Genomic DNA, 25,205 nt, shown 5'->3' with positions numbered 1-25,205 from the left:
TTTTCTGATTTTACATACATAGCAGTCTTTTATTGGAGAATCACAAGAGATTGATCACATATTAGTCAACTTGCATGCCTTAGTTTCCTTCTCTATAATATGGGTATAATAAGCATATGTATCTCATAAAATTGTTGGAGAATTACATTAGCTAAAACCTGTAAAACACTTCGTGCCTAACCATATAGCCTCGCTCATAAATGTCAGAAGTTATTAGTTCCAGATTGTGATTTTATGTTCATGTCCTTTAGAGTGTTCACATATGATCCCTAGCATTTCTTTCTACTTCTGACTCATTGTAGAATTTATCACTTGAAAAATTTATGATCTTAGAATAACTGCCAAGATTTTCCTATTTGCGTCTCTATTGTTATTCTTGGCATTGACTTCCCAGTAACTTAACTTGTCTGAAAATCGTAACTCCCTAAATCCCCTGTTATTTTGATTCTGTGTATTTCATCTCATCCATTCCCCCGGGCTTTGTAAGTCCATCCAAACCCAAGCAGAGCAGCTTATTATTCCTACCCTCAGGGTAAAGACTTCAAAAGTCTTAGCACATTAGCTATGGAGCTCATTCTGCCTGCATCTTCTCTCCTTGTTTGATCAAATAGGCAGCCTCTATTCCATCTTAGGATGTATACATAAGCCAAGCACTTTTTAAGATTTCTCTAGTTCAATAATGGTTTTGATTTTTTTAATGGCTTCTAGAGAGCATTATCTTGGCACACAATACTAGAAGATAGAGTTTTACAATAGGAAGGGTTCACATTGATTTTATTTTTTATCTTCATTGATACTATTTAGCTGCTACTTATAGAACTGGGGAATAAAAGTGCTGCCAGTTTGTAAGTGAATGTGCTTATGGTTTCCTTAGTATTGTAACAGATTTCTAGCAAGAGTTCAACTGTAAGTGTTATTTATGTATCTTATTTCTTTATTTTCTTATTCAGTTATTATCTTTAACATTTATCCTCATAAGCATACAGGACTGATGCTTCCTTAGGGCTTCCTTGCCTAGTTACTGTGTATGTTTTGAACCACAGATTACAAAAGCACAATGTAAAATAGCATATACATGCAGAGTGTTAAAAATAAATCAAAAGGCGAGATTATAAATCAGATAAAATTTCATCTGAAAAAGCATTGGTTGGTAAGCCAGAGTTATTTTAGTTGTTTTCTTTTGCTTTTTTAACTCTCCTCCTGAATGCTCTATTTCTGGCAATTTTTCAAGCTACAGGTTTGAAAAAAAGAAATATATGAAAGGTCAAGTTGCTTATAAAGCCTTACTAAAATGTCAGAAGTAGTTACACTGCATAGAAGAATAAACCTCCAAAGAAATTAAACATCTGTTTATTAAAAGTTGTGTCTTTACTGTGGTTCCTTTTCCGCAAGGTATACTGTTGATGATTTCCACATGTTAATATGGTACATAGAATTGGTATATTTTAAGGGTAGATTATACTCTGAAAGAAAAAAAAGTGTATTTTGAAAAATGCATTAGTGTATATAGTCTTGGGTAAAATATAAACTGTTTTACTAGTTTTTAATCAAGTGTCTACCAGATACTTATGCCTGGAATTAATCATGTTATGATGGAGAGAACATGAACATTGGAGTCCAGGAATGTGGGCTTGAAATCCTGCCTCTGCATGAAGTTACTGATGCCTGGGGGCAGACAGAAAAAAAAATTGTTCAATTCTCTATTTTGAATGCTGAAAAATGTGACTAAGAAAACTGTACCTATTGAATCGCCGTGATGATCATTTACTTGGCACATAGTAGGTACTCAAAAATGTTATTTTCGGAATTCCTATTTTGGCACAGTGGAAACAAATCTGACTAGTATCCATGAGGATGCAGGTATGATCCCTGGCTTCAGTCAGTGGGTTAAGAATATGGCGTTGCCATGAGCTGTGTTGCAGACGTGGCTCAGATCCTGTTTTGCTGTGGCTGTGGTGTAGGTCGGCAGCTATAGCTTCAATTCACCCCCTAGCCTGGGAACTTCCATATGTGGCAGGTGCAGCTCTAAAAAGCAAAAAAAAAAAAAAAAAAAAAAAAGTTATTTTTCTTTCCCTTCATTCAGGATACAATAATCAGTGCGAAGCTATTACAGATTTTTAAGCAGAAAAAAAACCATGACAGATCATCATACCTTGAACTGAAGTGCTAGGTAGATTTAGATTGGGGAGAAGTTTAAGACTCTTAAACTCAACTGCATGATTTTTTTGTTTGTTTGTTTATTTTACTTTGCTTTCTTCTGAAATTATAATGGGGATGGTAGAAATTAAGAGAACAGGACTTCTAAATAAATTATTGATTACTCCCGAGAGTTTTATTTATAATATTTTACAAAAATATTCACTGACCAAGACACAAACAATGTGCACTCTGAAAAGAAGCCTTAACTAATTGGTCTGTCTTTAAAAAAATCAGTGTGGAAATTCCCATTGTGGCTGAGTGGGTTAAGGACCCAGCGTTGTCTCTGTGAGGATGCAAGTTTGATCCTCAGCCTCACTCAGTGGTGTAAGGACCTGGCATTACAAGCTGTGGCATAAGCCAGCAGCTACAGCTCCAATTTGACCCTAGCCAGGGAACTTACATATGCCACAGGTGCAACTATAAAAAGAAAAAACAAAATTTTAATAGAAAAATCAGTGTGCTTTTTTTTTTTTGTCAGCACACACCAACTGAATATTAGCACTAGATTTACCTAAGAAAATTATATAATATATTTAGCTTAATATAGTTACATTTCAATTTTAGAAAATATTTACTCTGTCCTATAAGAGAAAAATTCCTACTAATGTATATCAATACTTGCTTTTAGACTTGGAGTCAAATTATATAAATGTGTGTGTGTTTCTTCAGGGCAGCATTTGTAATTTTTTTTTTTGATTTATGATTAAATAGTCCACCTAGCAGTCATCAAAGTACCTTATAAACAAAATGGTATTACCCCCAAATCTATTTATTAGGAAACTTCAACATTAAAACCTGTTAAAACTTCAACATTAAAACCTGTTACTGTTAAAACTTATTTAGTCTTCTTATCAGACTATGCAGTAAAAAAGAGCCCACTTTGATTTGTTTTTGTCTCTTTAAAATACCTAAATTATTATATGAAATAAACAATAAAAAATTTGTTTGAGATAAGATAGTGCAGTGTACCTAAATTATTTCTTTTTAATTAAATATGTACATGTAAACACTATTCACAAATAAGACTGAGAATTTGACTTGAACCATTAATCTCTTCCTAGATTTTGGCATTTAATCAGAAGTGAGTAGACAGTGTAGCATAACCCCAAATGCTGATGCAGCAGAATCATTTAGGAATCTTTGTCCCCAACTGTACTGAAATGTAATTGACATGTAACACTGTATCTTTGAGATGTACAAGGTGTTTATTTGATACACTTATATATTGCTATATGATTACCAGGGTAGTATTAGCATTGTGCTAAGTGAAATGTCAAACAGAAAAAGACAAATACTGTATGATCTCATTTTTATATGGAATCTGAAAACTCTAGTTACCAAGGCCTGGGACTTGAAGGGTGATGAGGAGATGTTGAACAAAAAGTACAAACTTATAGTTAAGAGATGCGTAAGTTCTGGGAATCAAATGATCAACATTGTGATTATAGATTACAGCATTGGGGTGTGTATGTGAAAAGTGCTAATAGTGTAGATCCTAAATGTCCTCACCACAAAAAAAAAAAAAAAAAAAGAAAGAAAAAAGAAAGAAATGGTAATTATGTGATGTGATGGAGGTGTCAGGGATCTTTTTAAAATATTTCTAAGATCTTGCTTTGTAGGTCCAGTTGAGTAGTTCTCTGATGGGACCTTAAGATTTAGAATATTTATAACTACCCTACACCACACCCCCTAGCAGGTTTAGAAAACTGTGAACTAGAGTAATTTTTCTATCTTTTATTGGATCCTTGCTCTCATTGTCCTTTAACTTTTTTTTTTTTTTTTTTTTTTTTTTTTTTTTGTCTTATTAGGGACACACCTGCAGCATATGGATGTTCCCAGGCTAGGGGTCAGATCTAAGCGGTAGCTGCCAGCCTACACCACAGCCACAGCAACGCAGGATCCTTAACCCACTGAGCAAGGCCAGGGATTGAACCCATGTCCTCATGGACACTAGTAGGGTTTCTTACCTCTGAGCCACGACAGGAACTCCCAGCCTTTAATTTTGCCTTATGTTGACTTGTGCCTGAGTTCCATTCTGGCCCATCCCCAACTAACCAACTCCTTCTTTTTCTGTATAGATATTAATGTTTTATAGAATTCTCAGGTTTACTTTCTGCAAATATTCATTAATCATGATTTGGCTTTGTTTGATCTTAACAGAGACTCTCTTTTTCAATTGCTGAGCTCATAATGCTCTTTCTCTATCTGCTATAGCTATGTTGTTGTTGTTGTTGTTATTACCAACTCTTGTGATTGTTATTGAGTCTGAGATGATCCCAAGCAACTTCTTATAAATGTTAACTCTTAATGAAATGGGCTGGTACTTCCTAACACATTCGTGATTTTCACTGGGGAAGCAAACAGCTTTTGGATCAATTAATAAGGTAACATTTCTCCCAACAGTGAAACTTCACTTTCCCTAGAGCTTTTTTCCTATGATTTGCTAGCAGACATCCCACTTCAGTCATGAAGATTAAAGGGACAGACTGTGATTTATTCAGCTGTGACTCTCAGCCTAGTCTACATGGTCCAAACTTTCATTATTGAGGGTCATCAGAGGACAAAACAGAAGATCTTGAAAAAATTTCATGGTGATGATATTTGAATTAGTTTCTTCCTCAGTCTTCTGTATAGACAATCTCCTATAATTTAATGTTCTCTCTTCCTCAAATCACTTAGCTTGTATTTCCTCCGAACTCTTGTTTAGATTTCACTCCCTTCAAAAACATCTCCCTTTAAAAACTTTTATCTCTAGGGAGTTCCCGTCGTGGCGCAGTGGTTAACGAATCCGACTAGGAACCATGAGATTGCGGGTTCGGTCCCCGCCCTTGCTTAGTGGGTTAAGGATCCAGTGTTGCCGTGAGCTGTGGTGTAAGTTGCAGACGCGGCTCAGATCCCACGTTGCTGTGGCTCTGGCGTAGGCTGGTGGCTACAGCTCCGACTGGACCCCTAACCTGGGAACCTCCATATGCTGTGGGAGCAGCTCAAGAAAAGGCAAAAAGACAAACAACAAAAACAAACAAAAAAACTGTTATCTCTAATCACCCATCAATCCGCAGTCTCTATCAATGAACTGAATTTTACATTGGGTTTATTGATGAATATTTTTATGTGATAAATGTATATCTCCCAGTCATTTGGTCCTCTTAATCCTGGCAAGATTCAAAGGTCAAATATAAATCTATTTAATTTTTTTTGTAATTTCCCCATTACGCTACAGACTTGTTTGTACCTTGTGATCTTGTAAGAGCTATCTATAGAAGAACAATACTTTCTTTTTACTTTTGTGAATATTAAAGAGATCCAAAAATGCAGGAGTACAGAAAGAGAGATAGTAAAAATTGCTTTGAATAAGAAAATTTACAAATTGAAATTGGTTTTTAACCTCATCCTAAAGGGATGATAAAGGCTTGGAGTCATCCTTTTCCAGGTAATGGGGTCCCCCAAGCCTAGAATTGTTGCAGATATATCCAGAGCATGGGAAATGGATTTACTAGATAAGGTATGTCAAGTAGGAACAGATGGCGGAATGTCTTAAAACACAACAGACATGAATGCATGCTTGATCTGGAGAACTACAGGGAGTCATTAGAGGGTGTAATGCAGTCACAGCAGTGTGGCTGGCAGACTATTTGGTTGATAATTTGCAGGACAGATTGGAAATGTGAGACTCCCTCAGAGAAAGAAGGTGAGGTAACCAAGACCTGAAAAGAGGGGGAAATAAAGAAAAAAAGAACAAAACAAAAGGAAAAGCCACTCTAAGAATCCTCATCCACAGCTAGCCCTTCAAGGTTGCAAGAGGAACTGAATGGGATACAGCCTAGATGCTTGATATGGAACTGTGTATTTATACAAGCTTTAAAAACTAAATTAATTAAACCATTGGGTTATAATAAATATGACTGTTTTGTTAATTGTATTGATAACTCTTCAGAATGACCCAAAGGTATAATTTATTTCATTTAGTAATATAATTTCTCTCATTGTGATAGAGTCACAGTTTCCATGTTCCCGGGATGCAGACATTTTACAAATTTATTAGAGTGAAAGTACATTTTCAGAGAGAGAACTCACATGCACGCAAGTTAAAAAAGAAGGCCCCAACTCACTCTACAGTTGTCTTCATACCACACAATACTGGTCTCCTGAGTGGAGACCCAATTTCTCCTGCCCCAGCCCCCTACACCATGCTTAGGCACTGAATATTGTTTGATCTCTCTATGGGGCATATTTGATCTTTTAATTGATCTCAGGCAGGATACCTTATTTGCATGGATAATGGATTATAGGGAGGGTGGGGTGAGGAATGGGCCACATTTCTTCCCTCCTAGGGAGTGAGGAGCCCAGGCTACTCAAGGCGGGGAAAGGGGCATTACAATGAGACATGGCCAGAAGCTTTGGGTTTAATCTCCTTGAAGGGGTCTTGAAGCCTGTAACAATCTAGTACTCTAATGTAGTTCATTGTAACTGCATCACAGTACTTCCAGAAGAACCATTTTTTCTTCTTGTCTAGAAGATTCCTGAGAGACTTGATGACTGGAAGTAGTTGTGTGCAGCTATTTAACTTAGCATTTTTAAAAGTCAGTGTAAATTTTTTAGTGCATAGAGAGAAAAGGGACAAAAGAAGATGCCACGTGTCCTGATACTTCTGCTTATCACTGTGAGCTAAATATTCTCTACTGCAACTTTAATTTTTTTGACTTAGGCTCAAAAGGCATTTACAACATAACTCTAAATAATTTTCAAAATATGAACTGTAATGTGTAATGGTCATAATTACATAAATTGGCTTCTCTGAGGACTTCTGTTTCCCTACAACCTTAACACTTTAACAAAAAGAAAAATACAAAATTACTGAATGATAGAGTTTATATTGTAATTCTAGTACAATGATATTTTTTAATACTTTTCTGTAAGCCTGCTTCTAAGCTAATATCTAATCCTAAGCAGAATTAGGGGAAAACTGATTAAGTACATTAATTCAAGTTGATTTAAACACACTGATATTTAGAATGGAGCAGATCCATTTCCAAAGTGGTATGGGGGGATATTCAACTCCTCCACTGACAGAAGGTGATGAAAATAGGCATGGTATTGTTATAATATGTAACATTTTCAACTCTGTCCCAGATATTCAGCCTAGGCACTTCATTAAAAGATTTTTATCATTTAATATGCATAACAGTACCTAAGATAAGTACTGTTTAGCTTCCCTTTTTCAAAATTAGGAAACCGAATCATAAAACAATTAAATTATTTTCTCGAGAAGCCATAGTTAAGTGGAATAGAGTCAGTATTTAAACCAGGAAAGTTTAACTTCTAATTACTAAAAAAGTAAAAATGGAAGAGATGAAATTAACATTGTAGATAATTTCAAACTCAAAAACAACTAAGAATAAAGTCACAAGAGATAACTAAACAAGGGTGAAAATATGAAATAAATTTGAGGAACTAACAATGAATAAAGCTTTGTTTGATCTCAGATGAGATCTGGCACGTTCAGAAGGGCATGGCCATGGTTAGCTTAATCTCAAACAATGCGGGAGATAAAGTTATTACTTAGTTTTCCTAGAATTTCCATAGTGCTTTTATAAAACACTTAATAACGTGAGTCAGTTCACCTTTTAGTCACTGAAAATAAACAAAGCAGGAGAGTCTGGGATTCAGGCAGACCAACATAGAGATAATAGGAAAGAGCATAAAACTGAAGTATTCATTTCAGTTAAGAAAATACACCTCAGACCTTTATTGCAAAACACATTTTTCATATATCTTTATGTTTTCAATTTTACACAGAGCATGTTGCACACATAGAGAACATGTATAAAAAATGTGCCATGTTAGTTGGTGTTAAACAGAGGCAGAAGTCATAGGTCTGATGTCAGTCTTACCTTTTTTTTTTTTTTATTTTCAGCTTAACTCCGTATGAAATCCTTAACTAGAGTTATTAGGAAGGAAGTCATTGATGTAGTAATAAAAGTTTTTTTTTGCCTAATGCCTTATTCACTAAGTAGGTGATTAACACAAGTGCCTTAAATTTAACAAAGTAAGAAAATGCAAAGTTATGATTAGATTAAGCCCTAAATTTTCACCATTTATTGATAACAAGTCATCTTATTTACTATACCTTGTTAGACTGAGTTTCATCTCAACAATGAAGTTAAAAAGTTTGTATATTGACTATATCAGGGCCTGGAGTTGGAAAGTGGCAGCTGTGGGGGAAGGAAAGCAGCTTTTATCTCAGGATCTGCTGGGTCAATTTTGCCAGAATTGTGAAGAATGAAAACACAGAGACTTAAGATAACAAAACAGATAAAGGTGGCAAGGAAAAGAACATAGTGGGGACATAAAACAAACTTAGTTAAGAATGGAAAGAGTTTGAAGAAGATGAAAAAATAAGAAAAATCCTGAAGAAATTTTAGGATGAAAATCCTAGATGGTTTAATGATATTTAATAGTCAATAGGTTTTATATATATATCAGCAAAAGAAGAGGAGGTGAAGCTAAGGATAATATTCATATTATAAATGGATATGAATTGGTTTATTAAAATGAAAACTGCACCAAAGTTATATAAGCAAGGAGACCTTTATCCTAGGCTGTTACTCTGCAAAGTTTTGCAGAGCTACTTTGCAACTCTGCAAAAACAAAAGGCTTTTTTTTAAAGCACTAGGGTGAGCTAGTGGAAAAGCACTAGAGAATATTAGAGAAGAGATGGATCAATGGAATGTATGGGGCACATGGAGTTACCCCTGAGTTTGCAGACGATTTTCTGTGTAATTAGATCATCTGCATGTAATACTGTCACCCATTGACGAAAATAGGCACCTGCCATCCTATAGACACTGGGAGATCAGGATATTATCTTCATTGATGTTTCAATGTCAGAAATGGCTCCAAACTCCAAGCGATTCATTTCCTGGACTGTAAAACTGCAAGAGGCTAGAAGATTGATACAAATTTCAAAAGGGCAAAAAGAAAATTTACAATTGCAATTTTTTAAAAATAAATTCTCTAAGAAAAGTAAGGTCAGGGGCCTAGAGTCAGGAGAAACCTGTCTAAAGTTCAGCCAAGCTGAGGGTAGTGTAAAGGCCATATTGGTCCAGTTCTAGTAAACTAACAACTGGAAATATATAAATACCAGTGGCTTTTTTCAGAAAAGCAGTGTATGTTCTGGTATTTCCAATTCATTTTATTTCCTCATCCATCAGATATTTACTGCAAAACTCTTAGGTTTTAGCAATAACTGAACCCAAGACTTCAGATATAAAGATGTTGAATAAGACAAACTCTCTGGTTAGAAAGTTCTGATAGGCTAATGGACATAAAGATGATTAAACAGACAATTATAAAGTCTTGGAAAGTGTTATGTCTACAATGTTGTGGGAACAGAGAGGGTAGAGCACAACTCCATATGAACAATTTGAGAAAGCCAGAGAAAGTTTGCAGAGGAAGGAAATCCAGTCCTGAAAGACGGCTTAGCAAGATGATGGGGCAATCAAACTTAGAAACAGTGTACACAAAATGCCAGAAGAATGAGAAAGCAGCATGTCAGTTCCGGGAAAAGCACATAGCTTTCTCTGGATAGAATGTACGGAAAACTTGAAGCAATGACAGAAGATAAGGATGTTTTATGCTCTAACAAGTATTTGGCCTTCAACTAATACTTGCATTTTGGAAACTTGGCCTTGGGTTCAGGATGGTCGATGGGCTGCAGGGGAAATGGGGAAATGGGATACAGCAGGAGACCAGAGGAAAGTGTTCAGTGGTCTGGAAGAGAACATGGGGTCAGGCAATACTTAGTACATTGAATAAATCAGACTCACTATCTCGATGTGGTAGCAGAGGAAATGCAGGGATTAAAAATGATTTGGAACCTTCCATTTAAGATGAAGAGACATGTAGCTTTAAGATGGGGAATATAGAGTTCTGAGATTCAGTCCATGGGTGTTTTACTTCAGTAAGCTGAGAGCGATTCTTGACTTACATATCTTACAGTTGTTCTTAGGTTTAGATAAGATGATTATATGAAAATGTTTTCTAGAATATCTAAGCACGTATGAGCATTCATTCTTTTTGCACGCAATTGTTTATTGGATTTGCATTGATTATCAATAAATAAGTAAATATATAAATAACGACTTTCACTATAAAGTCAATGTGAATTTCTGAAGAATATGAAAGACATCAACAACTCAATAATTTTCACAGTTACTGTAGAGTTTGTACAGTTCTGGCAAGGGAAATCTTATGACAAAGTTGCAATACTAGAGATTTTCTAAATAGTGTGATTTAAAAAAAAATCTTGGCTGTATCTGGATTTCTCTACTTTGATTTCTCCTTTTGCTTACTACCCCCCCCTCAATTTTATTTCACTGGTGAGTTTGATTTTGAAATGCCTTCTGGAAGGAATCCACATGTAGTGCTGACTGTGATGGCTAAAAATCATCCATAACAATCTGCATATTTCTATGATTTAAAAAATAGAATTATGCAAGGGATATTTAGGGATATGTATATGTATGATACCTTACATTAAAATGCAGTTGTTTATTATTATTGTTATTATGTTATTTATCTTTTTAGGGCCATGCTCACAGTTTATGGAAGTTCCCAGGCCAGGGTTCAAATTGGAGCTGTAGCCACTGGCCTGTGCCACAGCCACAGCAACGCCAGACCTGAGCTGCATCTGTACCCTAGATCATGGTGATGCCAAATCCTTAAACTGCTGAGCAAGTCCAGGGATCAAACCTGCATCCTCATGGATACTAGTCAGATTTGTTTCCACTCAGTCACGACGGAAATTCCAGTTTATTATATTTTTGATGTAATAACACTGTACTCTTAACTTGGCTCCTGAGCTATAAAAACCTTCATAAACCAAGGTTTATTTTTTATGTTACATCTAAGCTTTACCATAGTGACTACAGTAAACTTTCAGTATATATTTTTACCAAGAAAAGAAAAAGTCTTCCCTCTGATCTCAGTTCTCATTTTGTTTTATTTCTATGGAAATCTTAATGAACTTTTAGTCTCATTACTTTAAGCTGATGTTCAATTTTCTTTTTTCTTTTTTTTTTTTTTTTTTTTTGTCTTTTGCGTTTTTCTAGGGCCGCTTCCGTGGCATATGGAGGTTCCTAGGCTAGGGGTCTAATCAGAGCTCTAGCCAGCGGCCTACACCAGAGCCACAGCAACAGAGGAACCAAGCCATGTCAGCAAATTACACCACAGCTCACAGCAACGCTGGATCCTTAACCCACTAAGCAATGCCAGGGATTGAATCTGCAACCTCATGGTTCCTAGTCGGATTCGTTAACCACTGAGCCATGATGGGAACTCCAAATTTTCTTATCCTATAGTAGGAAACACAGTAGAATGAGAGGAGATATTTTGGAAGAGTTTGTGAAAGACTTTGGTGGTATCCATGAAAATGGATTAAACGGGGAAACTTGAGGATTACTTCAAAGATGCCAAAATAAATGTTTAAGGTGATGTTAATCAAAGTACATGTTTGAAATGATGAATTAGTAAAATGTTTAAAACTATAATTGCGAAGGAAAATGTTAAATGGGAGACAGCAACTTAAATATTTAAATTTTCTGAGTTCATAAAAGTACAAAACCCAATCATTTTTATTTTACTTCTTAACCTTTTGTTATAGGGTTTCACAAACGAGTTTAAACCAGATATGCTCCTGTTAAGGCTTCAAAACAGTATAAACTGTAATAGGTAGACAATGGTTCATTCACTTAGTTCTATGTTATGTATTTCATGTAAAACATGCATTTCTAAAAATTGGTTAACATATCTAGAGCTTGATGTGATGTGGGGTGCCTGAGCATGTTACATAAATGCAAAGCAGTCCTTCAGAACTTTTCATGTTGGAAAATGCATGCCAAAAATTATGGGATATTTAATACACAGTGGCAAGCATGCAAAGGATTCAAAATGTTAGCATCATATTCAGAATAGCAAGAAATTAACCTCAGAAAGATTGAAGATAAAAAAAAAAAACAGGTTGCATTGGTCTGTGCATGCATGAGTTGTAGAACTACATCATTCACCATAATGATAATCAGATGTGTCTACCCAGATTTATTGGGATGTGCATTCAGATAATCAAAGTCTCAAATGGTTCTATAATGGAGACATACGGTGGCTGAAAATGTCCTAATAGTAGGGCCACTGACATGGAAAAATGGAATTTCCAAGGTGCTAAGCAGAAAAATTTCCATTTCTCTATATGGAAAGAGTGTAAATTAACCCTGATATTGGTATTATTAGGTTTGCTATATATTCTCTGCTATATATTCTCTGATAGAATATCATGCAACATAGTTCTTATCTAATTAAAATGTTTATCAATCAAAAATAATTTTCAATGTGAGAAAGAGGGGTGAAATTATTTTCTACAGCTCTTAAAGAGCTTATTTTCAGGGTCACTTTTTATATAACAAATGAGATAAAAGTAATAGCCCCAGAAAGTGGCCAGATGTGACAAGTTATGGAGTTACATGTGATAGCCATAGACCCAACTCCCCCCCCCCAACATTTCTCAGATGATTTATGCCAGAAATGCTGGATATTTAGCTTAAAAAGAGCAGAGGTCCTAAGACTTCCAGGTAGTAGCAATTAGCCGAGTAGATTAAAGCATCCCTCGAAAGCGAAGTCAAGTACTGAATGATTCCGTATTCTCACAGGTCACTGATGTTTGTTCAGTGACCATAAGCCAGAATAAGAAACATGGAGCACATTAGCAAGTGCATAGTCTTGTATGTGAGGCAGCATGTGTCTGGCACCACACATCTCTGTGCCTTGAAAAACAACTTAGAGTGCTGGTTTCTTGACGTCTTTGAGACAAAGACTCATCCATTCTTAATTCTCTTGGCATCTGAGTGCTCCCTACCACCATACCAGTTAAAAAGTGGATTGAGGGGTTGATTAGAACTCAGTTCAAATCTTCTTCTCCAGTCAAACTTCTGCTAATTTGAGATAGTAAAATTAAACTTATTGAGCTCAAATTTCCTTTAAAGTGAAAAATAGACTTTAATACCTATGTCAGAAGTTTACTGTGAAAGATATAAACTTTCAGTTATAGAATAAGTAAGTTATGGGGAGGTAGGGCACAGTGTGGCAACTAGTTAATAATACTATATTGCATATTTAATGGTTGGCTAAGAGAGTACATCTTAAAAATCTTCATCACAAGAAAAAATATAACTATATATGGGGACAAATGCTAATTAGACTTTTTGTGGTGATCATTTCACAATACATACAAATACTGAATCATTATGTTGTATACCTAAAACTAAAATAATATTATATATCAATTATATCTCAAAAAAAGAAGGTCGTTGTCATAATTAGCCAAGATGATGTATACAATATTCGTAGCACAGTGCCTGATAAAAGATGAGCAATCAGTAACTATTTGTTGAAAGAATGTTTCCATCCAAATATAAAGAGAAATATAAAGGGAGGTCCCACAGAGAAGCAAATGATGTTAGGTATGAAGTCCAGATGAATTCATTTTATACAGCTGCCCTTTCAAGAGGTGATCTGGTTCTCATCAAACTACAACAGAATAAAGGCAAAGAAAATCTTAGAGCAATGCGTTCCATATTTCGCCTGCATACAAATCATCCAGGGATCTTTTTAAAATGCAAGTTATGACTTAGTGGGTGGGATTTGGGAGACTGCATTTCCAGCAAATTCCAGATGATGCATGTGCTGCTTGTCCACTTCAGCAGAGTCCTAGAACACTTGAATGCACGCAGTAATTTTCAAAATACTGCACTTGCTCACATTTGTCTAGTCTAACATTTTGTTTCCTGGAACAGTAGCTTAAAAAATCATTTATTCATATAGCAGAAGATTATTTAGTGTCTGCTAGGTCCTAGATACTGTTTTAGTTTCTAAGTATAAAATAATAAACAAAGCAGATAAAAATCATGCCCTTATTGAACTTTTATTCTAGTGGTAGGATCTGATAATAAATGGGTAAACAAGTAATTAAAACAGTTTCTGGAGTTCCTGCTGTGGCACAGCATTGTCTCTGCATCAGCTCAAGTCACTGCTGAGGTACAGGTTCAGTCTCTGGCCTCCACAAGCCATGGTTGTGACCAAAATAATTAATTAATTAATTAATGTATAGTGATGATAAAAACCATCAAGAAAGTAAAGTGAAGTTGCTGAGCTTCCTTATGGTCAATTAAGGCTCCCCTAGCAAGCAGACAGTTGAAGTGAAACCAGACTGCAGAAGCAGTCTGCTATGTGAAGATCTGAAATTTTCAGGAAGAGTGACAAGAGAATGCAAAGGTAGTAGTGAGATTGGTCTCTAGGAGGAAAGGGAAAAAAGCCACTATGGCTTAGTACATAATGCTGTTATTTGGATGCAAGACCATAGTGGGCAAAGAAGAGCCAATACCTGACAGAGTTGGAGGTGGTGCCGTAAATGCTGAAATCTTAAACAATGACTCTGAAATGGGTCTTAACAGCTCTGTAGAGGGTTAAGGTAGACTCTAGAAGGACTGTGCCTGCAAGAAAATCCGCCTGCCTAAGCAGAACAAGGTGAGTGAAAAAGAGCTAACATAAGGTGTGGGATGCAGTTTGGAAAAGAAAATAATTCAAAAAGCAAGAGAGATTAAAATTGTATATCCCTTAGGTTTACACTGTAAGAAACAGAATGTATGACTTATGCTGTGCAGATTAATGTAATAGCACTCAGGTGGCACACTCTTTTCAAGTGCTGCAGAAAGAATTAAGTTTTTCTGAATAGAAATGATTAAGTAGCTATTACAGAAAACAGAAAACTATAATTCCTGGTTGTCTCTAAGCGGTAGCCCCAAACTTGCCTTACTTTTCACAGAATATTGGAAGCAAAAATAAATGAGAGTAGATGGAATAGTAAAAGATGGCAGTGAAGGAAATAAGACATGCAAACCCCTCTTTGCACTAAGAAAAAAGTCTGGTAAACAAAAGAGTCACCATTATTCTATAAATCATACATATTCTATTGTAATGATTTTTGTACTCCTATTTACCATACAAACCATCATATCATTTTATTGGTATACAAACCAAACCCTAAAGCCAATAAAAACATAATTAAAACAGATCTCACAGATCAGAGTAACTGAAGAGGAATGAATGATATAATGATGACCCTACTGTTATATTAGTCTTACTAGTGACTAAGTCTGATAGTTTAAAACCTTGCAAACTAGTGGCTCTTAACACACAAGTGCAGTCCAATTGACTTCTGATTTTGCCTAATGATTTAAGGCTCCACAAACTAGTAGCTGTTAACATGTTAGAGCATTTCCAATTGACTTCTGATTTTATGTCTTGTTTTTCAAATATATGAATAAAAGACTGTCAAAATGAAGCTCTTAACCCTTCATCAGTGACAAACAGTTTTGAATTGTTTGCTTATAGCACTGAAGAAAGGCACATTTAGTCACCCTTTATCACCTGAAGTCCTCATGCCTCAAGGGACACATTTCTGATATACTTATCTAGAATGATAGATATATTCTGTGGCAAAAATAGAATATTAATTGTGCCTGTCTGTATTTTGCTTAACTCTGTTCCACTGACTTCATTAGCATTTACATTTAGCAGCTAAGCCACAGAATTCAAGCTTTTTTTTCGTACTGTATTTTGGTCATTTATTTGTAATTCTTGTAAATTTCTTTGATATTTACTAACAGCAACAATATTTTCTTTCTCATTGGCCTTTTGTATGTATCATTTCATTCACTCCACAAACATAAATGAGCGCCAGTATCTAGAGTTTTGTGGGTAGCAGAGTGTGTGGAGCAAGATGAGGCTAGAAAAGGAAACAAGAGCCAGGTCATTGGAGGTCTCATAAACTTTTGAGAAATATTGTCTTTATCTTAAGAGCAGTAGGAAACTACCAAAGAGTTTTAAGCACTGCAGTGATACTCTCTTATTTCTGCCATTTGCTTACCTTGTTGTTGCCGCCACCTCCTGCCTATGGGACCACTGTAGCCAGTGGTTTTATAGTGCTATCCTATCATTTATGTTTCCTGGTTGTTACCAATGGATAAACTAATTTTTAATGAAAGAAGAAGGTTGCCAATTTTACAAAAATTAAATTCTCTTTGAGACATTAGAAAGTTTGCAAGTAGAGATATGAGTTAGTTTATAAAAACAAACAGTGCTATGGATAGACTCGTTATTTATAAATGATGGCTAATCTCCAGTAACAAAATAAAGGGGGGAGCATATCGCACTGATGCTCTTTATTGCAAGATTAATATTATACATGTAAAAATCACTTACTGGGCAGGTACCATAGCATAAAATACTTGCTGCAGTATGCTTTACCTACATACCTAAGCACTGATAATAAAGAAGCCTCATTTAAAGATTTGTCTGTCTGTCTGTCTGTCTGTCTATCTATCCATCTATCTATCTATCTGTCTATCCCCAGTATTCTTTTAGCATCTGGCTATAGTAGGCAGTTATTCTTTTGCCTTTGTTTTTGACAGAGAACAAAAGAGAAGTAACCTAATTTATCTTTGTGCTCACCGGGTTTCAGTTGCTCATTTTACATTTATGTAAAATGATAGACTGTTGGTGATGCTGTCTTTCCCAGGAGAAGAAGTTGACAGACAGCTGTGCAGAGACGCCATCTTCCCCATCCCCGTTGCCTGCGATGCCCCCTGCCCCAAGGACTGTGTGCTCAGTATGTGGTCTGCCTGGTCCTCCTGCTCCCACACATGCTCAGGGAAAACCACAGAAGGGAAACAGATCCGAGCGCGGTCCATCCTGGCCTATGCGGGGGAGGAAGGTAAGGTCACCAGCTTCAGAAGATACTCAAGTTTCTTCCAGAAGTTGGTGTGTGTTTTCTTTGTCTAGCCTGGATGCGATGATATTCTAAAAATAGCAACTTTCAGAAATTCACCAATCCAAGGAGATTTAAGATCTATTAAACATAGTGGGCAGCTTGCTCCTATTTTCTAAAATTAACCTTGAAAATAGATCTTTAAAAAACAAAGACTTTTAAAAGTGAACTCCCAGAGTTCCTTTTGTGGCTCAGTGGTAACGAACCCAGTAAGATCCATGAGGATGTGGGTTTGATACCTGGCATCACGCAGTGGGTTAAGGATCCGGCATTGCCCTGAGCTGTGGTGTAGGTCACAGACGCGGCTCGGATCCTGTGTTGCTGTGGCTAAGGTATAGGCCAGCAGCTGCAGCTCCATTTTGACTCCTAGCCTGGGAACTTCCATATGCCACATGTGCGGCCCTGAAAAGAAAAAAAAAAAAAAAAACTCCAAATGTCAGTTTTAATTGTTTTTTTCTCTATTTCAGTAGTCAGTTTTCCCCATGAAATCATATTCTCCCTTTTCATAAATAGAAATATGTGTTCACTGAGAAACTTCATTTAAAATAATCACTGACCTGACTGTTGCTTGACTGAAAATTACATAGATATTTCTACTATTCAGGTTTCTGAACATAGGCTCTGAGCTCCAGAAGTCTCATATGTAGATTGTGTTCATTTTTGAAATATGTTGCTCCTAAATCACCTCACCCAGCTGGGTGAATATAGCATGGTTTGTCATATATTCATACCTCACTTGTGCAGGCGTTGTTGTCAAGAAATACAAGGCTCCTGGTAATTGTTTCTCAAGCTTATATCCAAATGCTAATTTGGCTTCTGTGTGATTGGGTGATATAACATCATCCTTAATCTTGTCATTCTGGAAAATTACACAGGAGTAAGGAAAACATAGAAGTAAGTCAAGTTGTCACATTAAGGCAGTGTTCCGTCTCAAGAATAGAGGCATATGTTATTTAAATATTATCAGGCTGAATGACTCTTCTCATTCAGATTTAATACTAGTAAATGATGATTTCTTTTTATAGTAATGACATATTTATGAATATTGATCAAATAATCAATTTTGGAGGAGTTTTCATGTTGCCCTTTCATTATTCTGTTCATAAAGCATTTTAGTGATAGAAATCTGGTAGATTCATATTTAATCAAACTTGCCGTCTGTGTATGTGATTCCATGCAGAAATATAACTACCTTGGCCTTAAGACATAGGAGAAAATTTATCATATTTAAAATAGTTAACCTATGGGAAATTTTTTTTTTAAATTTTCTTTAAGGTATCCAAAACAGTTTTCTTGTCACCTTAATATAAATTTACTTATACACTCCAAAAAAAAAGTGTATCTATGGAACCTAATAGAAAGATAGAACCTCTTAAAGAGAAAATTATAGTCCTTATGTTGCCAAACAATCACTCTAACCTTGTATAGATTATATTCAGACTTCACACTCTATCAGCTCAGATTATGTCTTGGGCTTCATTAAAATTAGATCTGTGGTCACCATGCTTCCTATAAATCCATTATACTTGCTGTGTGACTAGTAATGAGTGACTTTCGCCCCATGAGTCACATGGCTGAGATTTTGCCATGCTTGCAGAACTCACCAGATCATTATTTCTATAGACATAATGCTTCACACTGAAAGGTCATGAAATGCTTTAAAGGCAGAAATTTATGATTGTTCTTTGGTATATTTCATCAACTTTGTTTGAAAAGGTGGGACTTTGATAATTTTTAATTAAGGCTAGTAGCTGCATCATAAGCCATGCTGGAAAATTATAGATGTGTATATAGTTAATCATAAAGACATGAATTCAAAACATAATTTTAAATGGAAACTATAGAGGAAACTCTGTCAGTGGGGAATCTGCTGCTATTTGTCTCTGTTGATAACAGCTACAAAAACTGGTGTAATTATGTGAATCATTTAATGAATAATTTATCTTTCAAAGAGGATTTAATACCTGGTTGTTGCTGGACACTGAAACACATTTTCTTTTCCTCATAATTGGGCTTTTATAATTCTGAGCTATTTTTAAAATGATTTAGGAACTACATTTGCAAGAAGTTTTAAAGTATGTTTCCCTGCCAGTGAGATAACCCTTTATAATTCTACACAAAAGCAGGTCTTTCTATTACTACCTCAAGAATTAGCATTTTTTGTGTGTCTTAAATGTTCTTAATTTTCTATAGAGCAGAAAACTACTGTGATGACCTTAAGGGGAAAGATCACATTAATAAAATTATATATTGAGTATTTAGTCATGAACTTTACAATTTTCTGGAGAAATAACTTACAGGACAAGTCCATGTGCAAACTATTTATCTAAATTTATGAAATAAATGCTGCAACCTATACATTTGTATTTTTGTTTATCTTGGTCAAATGTCATCATTAAACATTATATGGATGATTATATAACCTCTTTGTATTAATAAGGACAGACTAAGTTGTAATATAATAACAAACAGCCCAGAAGTTCAGTAACTTAAAAGAACAATTATTTTTCCCTGTTAAGAATTTTGCGGGAGTTCCCATCATGAACCCGACTAGCATCCATGAGGAGGTGGGTTCGATCCTTGGCCTCGCTCAGTGGGTTACGGATCTGGCATTGCCATGAGCTGTGGTGTAGGTTGCAGACGCGGCTCAGATCCCGTGTTGCTTTGGTTCTGGTGTAGGCAGGAGGCTACGGCTCCAATTTGACTCCTACCCTGGGAACCTCCATATATCTCTGGTATGGCCCTAAAAGACAAAAAGACAAAAAAAAAAAAAAAAAAAGAAAGAAAAGAAATTTTGCTACAGTGACAGGTAACTCTCCAAGGCAGTCTGTCATCCATGAAATGTCTTAGCATCACACTTCCATCTGAAGACCTACCTCACTCCAGAGGAAAAATATATCTGCTGATTTAAAAGTGTCAGCAATTAAATTATTTGATGCAAAAGTGATTTATGTCATATCTACTGACATTTCATTCTCTAAGCAAGTTATATAATCATGAATGAAGTTGAACCTGTCTTCAAGTGGGGCGCGAGAAATAGAGTTCTACTGTGTGCCGGAAAGAGAAGAGTGCTGGCTACTGGTCTTAACCCTGGTTTGCCAGTTTTCTTTTTGTATATGTGTGTACATATATGTGTCCACTTTTATGTCTATATGTATATCTATTATTCATACATATATGATAGAGGATTATTCCATACAGCCCCAGTTCAGTAGATAAGCTCTCCATTGTTAAAATGTTATGACCTTTATTATTTACTTGTTACTATTAAAAGGATGATAGATCAATATATCCTTTTCCTCATGCTATACTTTCTTTTCTCTTTCCTTCTCTTCCTTTATAAGTTCTTTCTTTCCCTTTCTTAAGAATTTTATTTGCAAAGTCATTAAGTGGAACCAAGCAGTTGGGCATCTGTGCCACAGGTGGAGGGTCTGCAGTGGTCCAAAGTGGGCTGTCAGAGCCTAGCCTGAGTGAGATGGGCAACCCCAGTGGGAAAAGGGTGGCCAGGCATGAAGTGTTACAGACACTGAGAAATCTAAAGGGAGGAGCACATGGATTATATAAGAATGTAAAGGCAATGACCCAACACAGGATGTCAGAGAGCACCAGCAAGGTGAAGAGAAAATACCAGCATTGAGGCAGCTAGCCTGATGTGGCATATCAGAGCCAGGTAGAGCTGAGGAGCATTTCTGTGATGTGAGGTGCCTGAATACAGGATATCAAAGTATGAGCAGAGTGATGAAGATGCCCTATGGCTATGACAATGGAGATGGCAGTGGGAGATTGGTGAGGGGGTGTTCAACCAAATAGGTATTAAACTTAATAGCAGTTGGGTTTGTTATTGCTAAGGAAAGGAAAGGAGTTACAAATATGTTAAAAAAGAAAATTACAGTAAATTCTGTTGTATTATATTGGATTTGCAGTTGTCACTGTGCATTCATGATGTTCAGTTTTAAACCTAGTGATACAAATAAAATGTAAATGTAAGTGTATTATACATATTTATATTATGAATATATGCAGATATTAGCTCTGTCCACTGAAAGGACATCAGAGCAGTGGGGCCCTAATAGAAATAAGTGCATTCAGCACTCAGACCTTGGTGTCTATTACCACTCTTCAGTGAAAAGTACAAGGACTTCTTGGAGAAATAGCCAATTCTAGGGCTGGGATGGGAAAAGTACAAGATATGCCTGAAGGATCTTGTGCCAGAAAGGGAGGAAGAGGAGAATATGTCAAAAGGTTACAGAAGCTAATGTGAAGGGTCTCCTCCTGGTCACATATGCCAATGTGTACAATATGAAGGCCAAAATAATGATAATATCAGCTGATAATCTTAAATAGGAAACCATGGATCCATATTTTATATAAGTAAATATATTAATTGAACACATGATAAAGAGCACTATGTTTACAATCTCAAGTGTCCTCCTAATGAAGAAGTTTGACAGACACCACCTTAACCCAGTGATCAAAATTTTCATCATCAGTAATGAGGCAAATGCAAATCCTGGTATCATACAATGAGAATATGACATCATGTCTATGACATCCCTGTCAAAGATGTGTATTGTAGAATCTAACCATGAGGAAATATCTGAGAAAACCTAAATGAAAGACACTGTACAAAATAATTGGCCCTTAATTTTCAAAGGTGTCTAATTTATGAAAATCAAGGAAAGACTGAGAAGATTGAAGAATACCATCAAGACATAATAAATACAACACTTGGTTCTGAACTATGTCCTTTTGCTATAAAGAACATTTTGGGAGAGTTGGCAAGCTTGAATAGGTCTGAGGAGTAGATGAAGTAATGCATCAGTGTTAATTTCCTAATTTCCTGATCTTGAATATCAAATGTGCTTATGTGTAGGAAAATGCTCTTGATTGTAGATAATACACACTGAAGTATTTAGAGTAATGGGCATCGTTTTAACAACTTCTTCCAAATGATCCAAGGGAAAAGATATTGATAATACTTTAGTTTTCCTGTAATTTTGAGGTTGGTTAAAAGTTAAACATAGGCGAGATCAAGATGGCAACTGAGGAGCAGGATGTGAGGTTCACCTACTCCCACAAACGTACTGAAAATCCATCTATATGTGGAACTGTTTGCACAGAAAATTTGCTGAGTGCTGACAAAAGACCCCAGGATTCTGTTAAAGCAAGAAAAACTTAATGAAACTGGGCAGGATGAAAGAAGAAAAAAGGAGAGAAAAAAAGAAACAAAGCAGATCAGGACCTGTACCCCTGGGAGTGAGCTGGAAAGAGAAAAAACTCCCACACCCTTGGAAGCCCCCCACTAGCGAGGACACCAGCCAGGACAGAGGAGAAACTCTGGAGTGTTGGAGGAGAACACAGCAATCAGTGTAAAGCAGTTAAAAAGGAAACAGTCCTCTACAAATAGTATCACCACCTTGTACTTCCCAGCCATATGCTGGTGCGGTCAGGGGCTGGAACTGAAACTCCAGCTTTGGAGATCAGACTCAGAGAAGAAGTTGGCACTGCCTACATGGGGAAAAGTTAGGACTGGTAGTGTGGAGACAGCCTAGAGGGACTAGAGTCCAGAGTGACCACATTTGAGGCTGTGAGTTGAGAAAACCTGGTTGAACTTGGAGGCTAGGAGCCATTGTTAGGGGGTGCTAGAGGGAAGGGGCAGGATCCACCACTATAGCCTCACCCTCTGAGTACTCTCAGGCTGCATATGGCCAATTGCTGCAGCTTCAGGATCTACCCTCAAGCAGTGGCTGCTTAGCAACAATTGGAGAGCAGCCCACTGCCCTTAAGGCTACAGAGAAAGTGGAACAAATGGAGGGGACTCTTGGAGCAGGCCAAGAAAACTCAGGAATAGCATAGCCCCATGATCCTAGCCAGCAGGCAGGCAGGAAACACTGAAGCAATTGCTAAAACAAAGCAAAATGCCCAAGGAACTGCTGATGGCCTGGTGTGTGGGCGACCTCCCTAGGGGGCAGAGAAAGTTATTTCAGTAACAGTACAAACTATCCTGGGAATTTGCAAGGGGACTTCTAGGCAGGTGGAGAGCTGCGAAAAGCCCATAGAACTTATAAGGCTATTTCAGAAACAGTGGGAAAGATCCCAGGAGTTGCAAAAGGCCGGTGGGTGGAAAATCGTGATCTGAACTGGGGGGGGGGGGGGGAGAGAATATGGAAACAGCACAAGGGATTCTGGGAGTTGCAAAAGGCCTGCTGAGCAAGTGGAAGCTGCAAAAGGCCCAGTGAATGTGCAAAGTGAATTTGGAAATAGCAACCATTGCCTAGAAGTCACAAACAGCCTGGTAGGACAGCAGAGTGATCTCAGAAACAACACAAGCTCTGTGATCCTTGCCAGAAACCAAGCAGGAGCTACAGAAACAGTGTACATTGCATGGCTAGCCAAAAAATCCGAGAGGGGCCCACTGGCACATGTTTTTACTTTGCAGTGCTACAAGGAACACTCTTGTCACCAGCCCAGTAGGGGGAGAGACCACCAGAATGGTACAGGCCTACAGCTATAGAGAGAGCCTTTTAGCAACAGTTAGGGAGCAGCCCCCACCCTTGGAGCTACAGAGAATGCTCCCTAGACCAACCAAATAAAGAGAGTGACTATAAAAAATGTGCCTGCCCCCATAGTTATGGAGACCAGTCCCGAGAGCCTCCCTAACAAAGGGGAGGGACTGCAGGAGCAGATGCTGATATTGACAACTACAGAAAATCATCCTAAGGGCTGCCTGGAGCAGGAGGGGTCTCAGGGGCCAGTGCTGCCCTCCTCCCGCCCCCACCACAAAAGCAATCCTGTGAATCATAAACCACTGCCAACTCTCTTTTGGACACCATTCCTAGCAGCCACCCAGCTACAGTGGAACTAACATAATACCACCACTCACATTATGTGCTCTGGGTACTCATGAGCCACTATGACCCCTGAGAACTCCAAGCTAAGCACCAGCTGCTGCATCTACATACCTGCTATAAAGGGGGCAATAAACATATAAAGTTAGATGTTATGAGTTGACAAAGAAAGAGCTTTCAGACAAAGGAACAAGACCAAAACACACAAAAACAAGTCAATGAAGAGGAGATAGGTAATCTAAATGAAAGAATTCAGAGTGGTGATACTAAAGAGGATCCAAGATCTTGGAAAAAAATGGAAGCACATAGAGAAGCTATGAGAAATACTTAACAAAGAGCTAGAAGACTTAAAGAACAAGCAAACTAAGTTGGATAACACAATATCTGAAATGAAAAATATACTAGAAGGAATCAAAAGCACTATAACAGAGGCAGAACAAATAAGTGAGGTGGAAGAAAGAGTGGTGGAAATCACTGCCGCAGAAAAAAAAAATTAAAAAATAAAAAGGGCTGGAGAGAGTCTAAGATATCTCCAGGACAACATTAAATATACCAACATTTGTACCATAGGGGTACCAGGAAGAGAGGAGAGAGAGAAAGGGCTAGAGAAAATATTCAAAGGTATTATAAGTGACAACTTCCCTAATATGAGAAAGGAAACACAAGTTGAGGAAGCACAGAGAATCCCACACAGGATAAACCCAAAGAGAAACACAGTGAGACACATACTAATCAAATGGACAAAAATGCAAAGACAAAAATATTAAAAGCCATAAAGGAAAAGGAACAAGTGGATACAAAAATAAAACCCATATATATTCTATTTCCAAGAGACCCACTTCAGTCATAAGGACACATACAGACTGAAAGTGAAAGGATGGAAGAAGATAGATGCAAATGGAAATCAAAGAAAAGTGGGAGTAGCAATACTCATATCAGACAAAATAGACTTTAAAGAAAGTTACAACAAAGAAGGACACTACATAATGATCAAAGGGTTAATCCAAGAAGAGGCCATAACAGCCGTAAATATATGCACCTAACATAGGACCACTTCAATATATAAAGCAATTGCTGACAGCCGTAAAAGGAGAAATCAACAGCAACACAATAATAGTGGGGGACTTTAACACCCCACTTACATTAATGGATAGATCATCCAGACAAAAATCCTACAATGAAACAAAGGCCTTAAACAACACCCTAGACCAGATAGACTTATCTGATATTTATAGAACGCTCCATCCCAAAGCAGCAGAATGTACATTCCTCTCAAGGGCACA

General features: G+C 36.9%; 1 protein-coding gene across 9 annotated transcripts in view; it reads left to right on the top strand.

Annotated features, from left to right (window-relative positions):
* The window catches only part of THSD7A (thrombospondin type 1 domain containing 7A), a 446,288-nt gene that overhangs the window by 315,748 nt on the left and 105,335 nt on the right, over nucleotides 1-25,205 (top strand). For 6 of the 9 annotated variants that reach the window (XR_014815883.1, XR_014815884.1, XM_084977146.1 and 3 more), the window contains one exon: nucleotides 16,826-17,020. The exons of the other annotated variants lie outside the window; for them this stretch is intronic. Coding sequence is in view for 4 of the 6 variants with exons in the window: in XM_084977146.1 (XP_084833272.1) it covers nucleotides 16,826-17,020 (195 nt within the window). In the remaining 2 variants the exon portion in view is untranslated. The remainder of the gene's footprint in view (nucleotides 1-16,825; nucleotides 17,021-25,205) is intronic. 9 annotated transcript variants of the gene reach the window in all.

This window comes from Sus scrofa, chromosome 9 (genome assembly GCF_054392235.1).
Source record: "Sus scrofa isolate SSC_HxYL_T2T_F1_AM1 chromosome 9, Sscrofa_HxYL_maternal_Yorkshire_Landrace_v2.0, whole genome shotgun sequence".
Taxonomy (NCBI): domain Eukaryota; kingdom Metazoa; phylum Chordata; class Mammalia; order Artiodactyla; family Suidae; genus Sus; species Sus scrofa.
The sequence above is the reverse complement of the archived record's forward strand: the minus strand, read 5'-3'. Positions and strand labels throughout refer to the sequence as shown.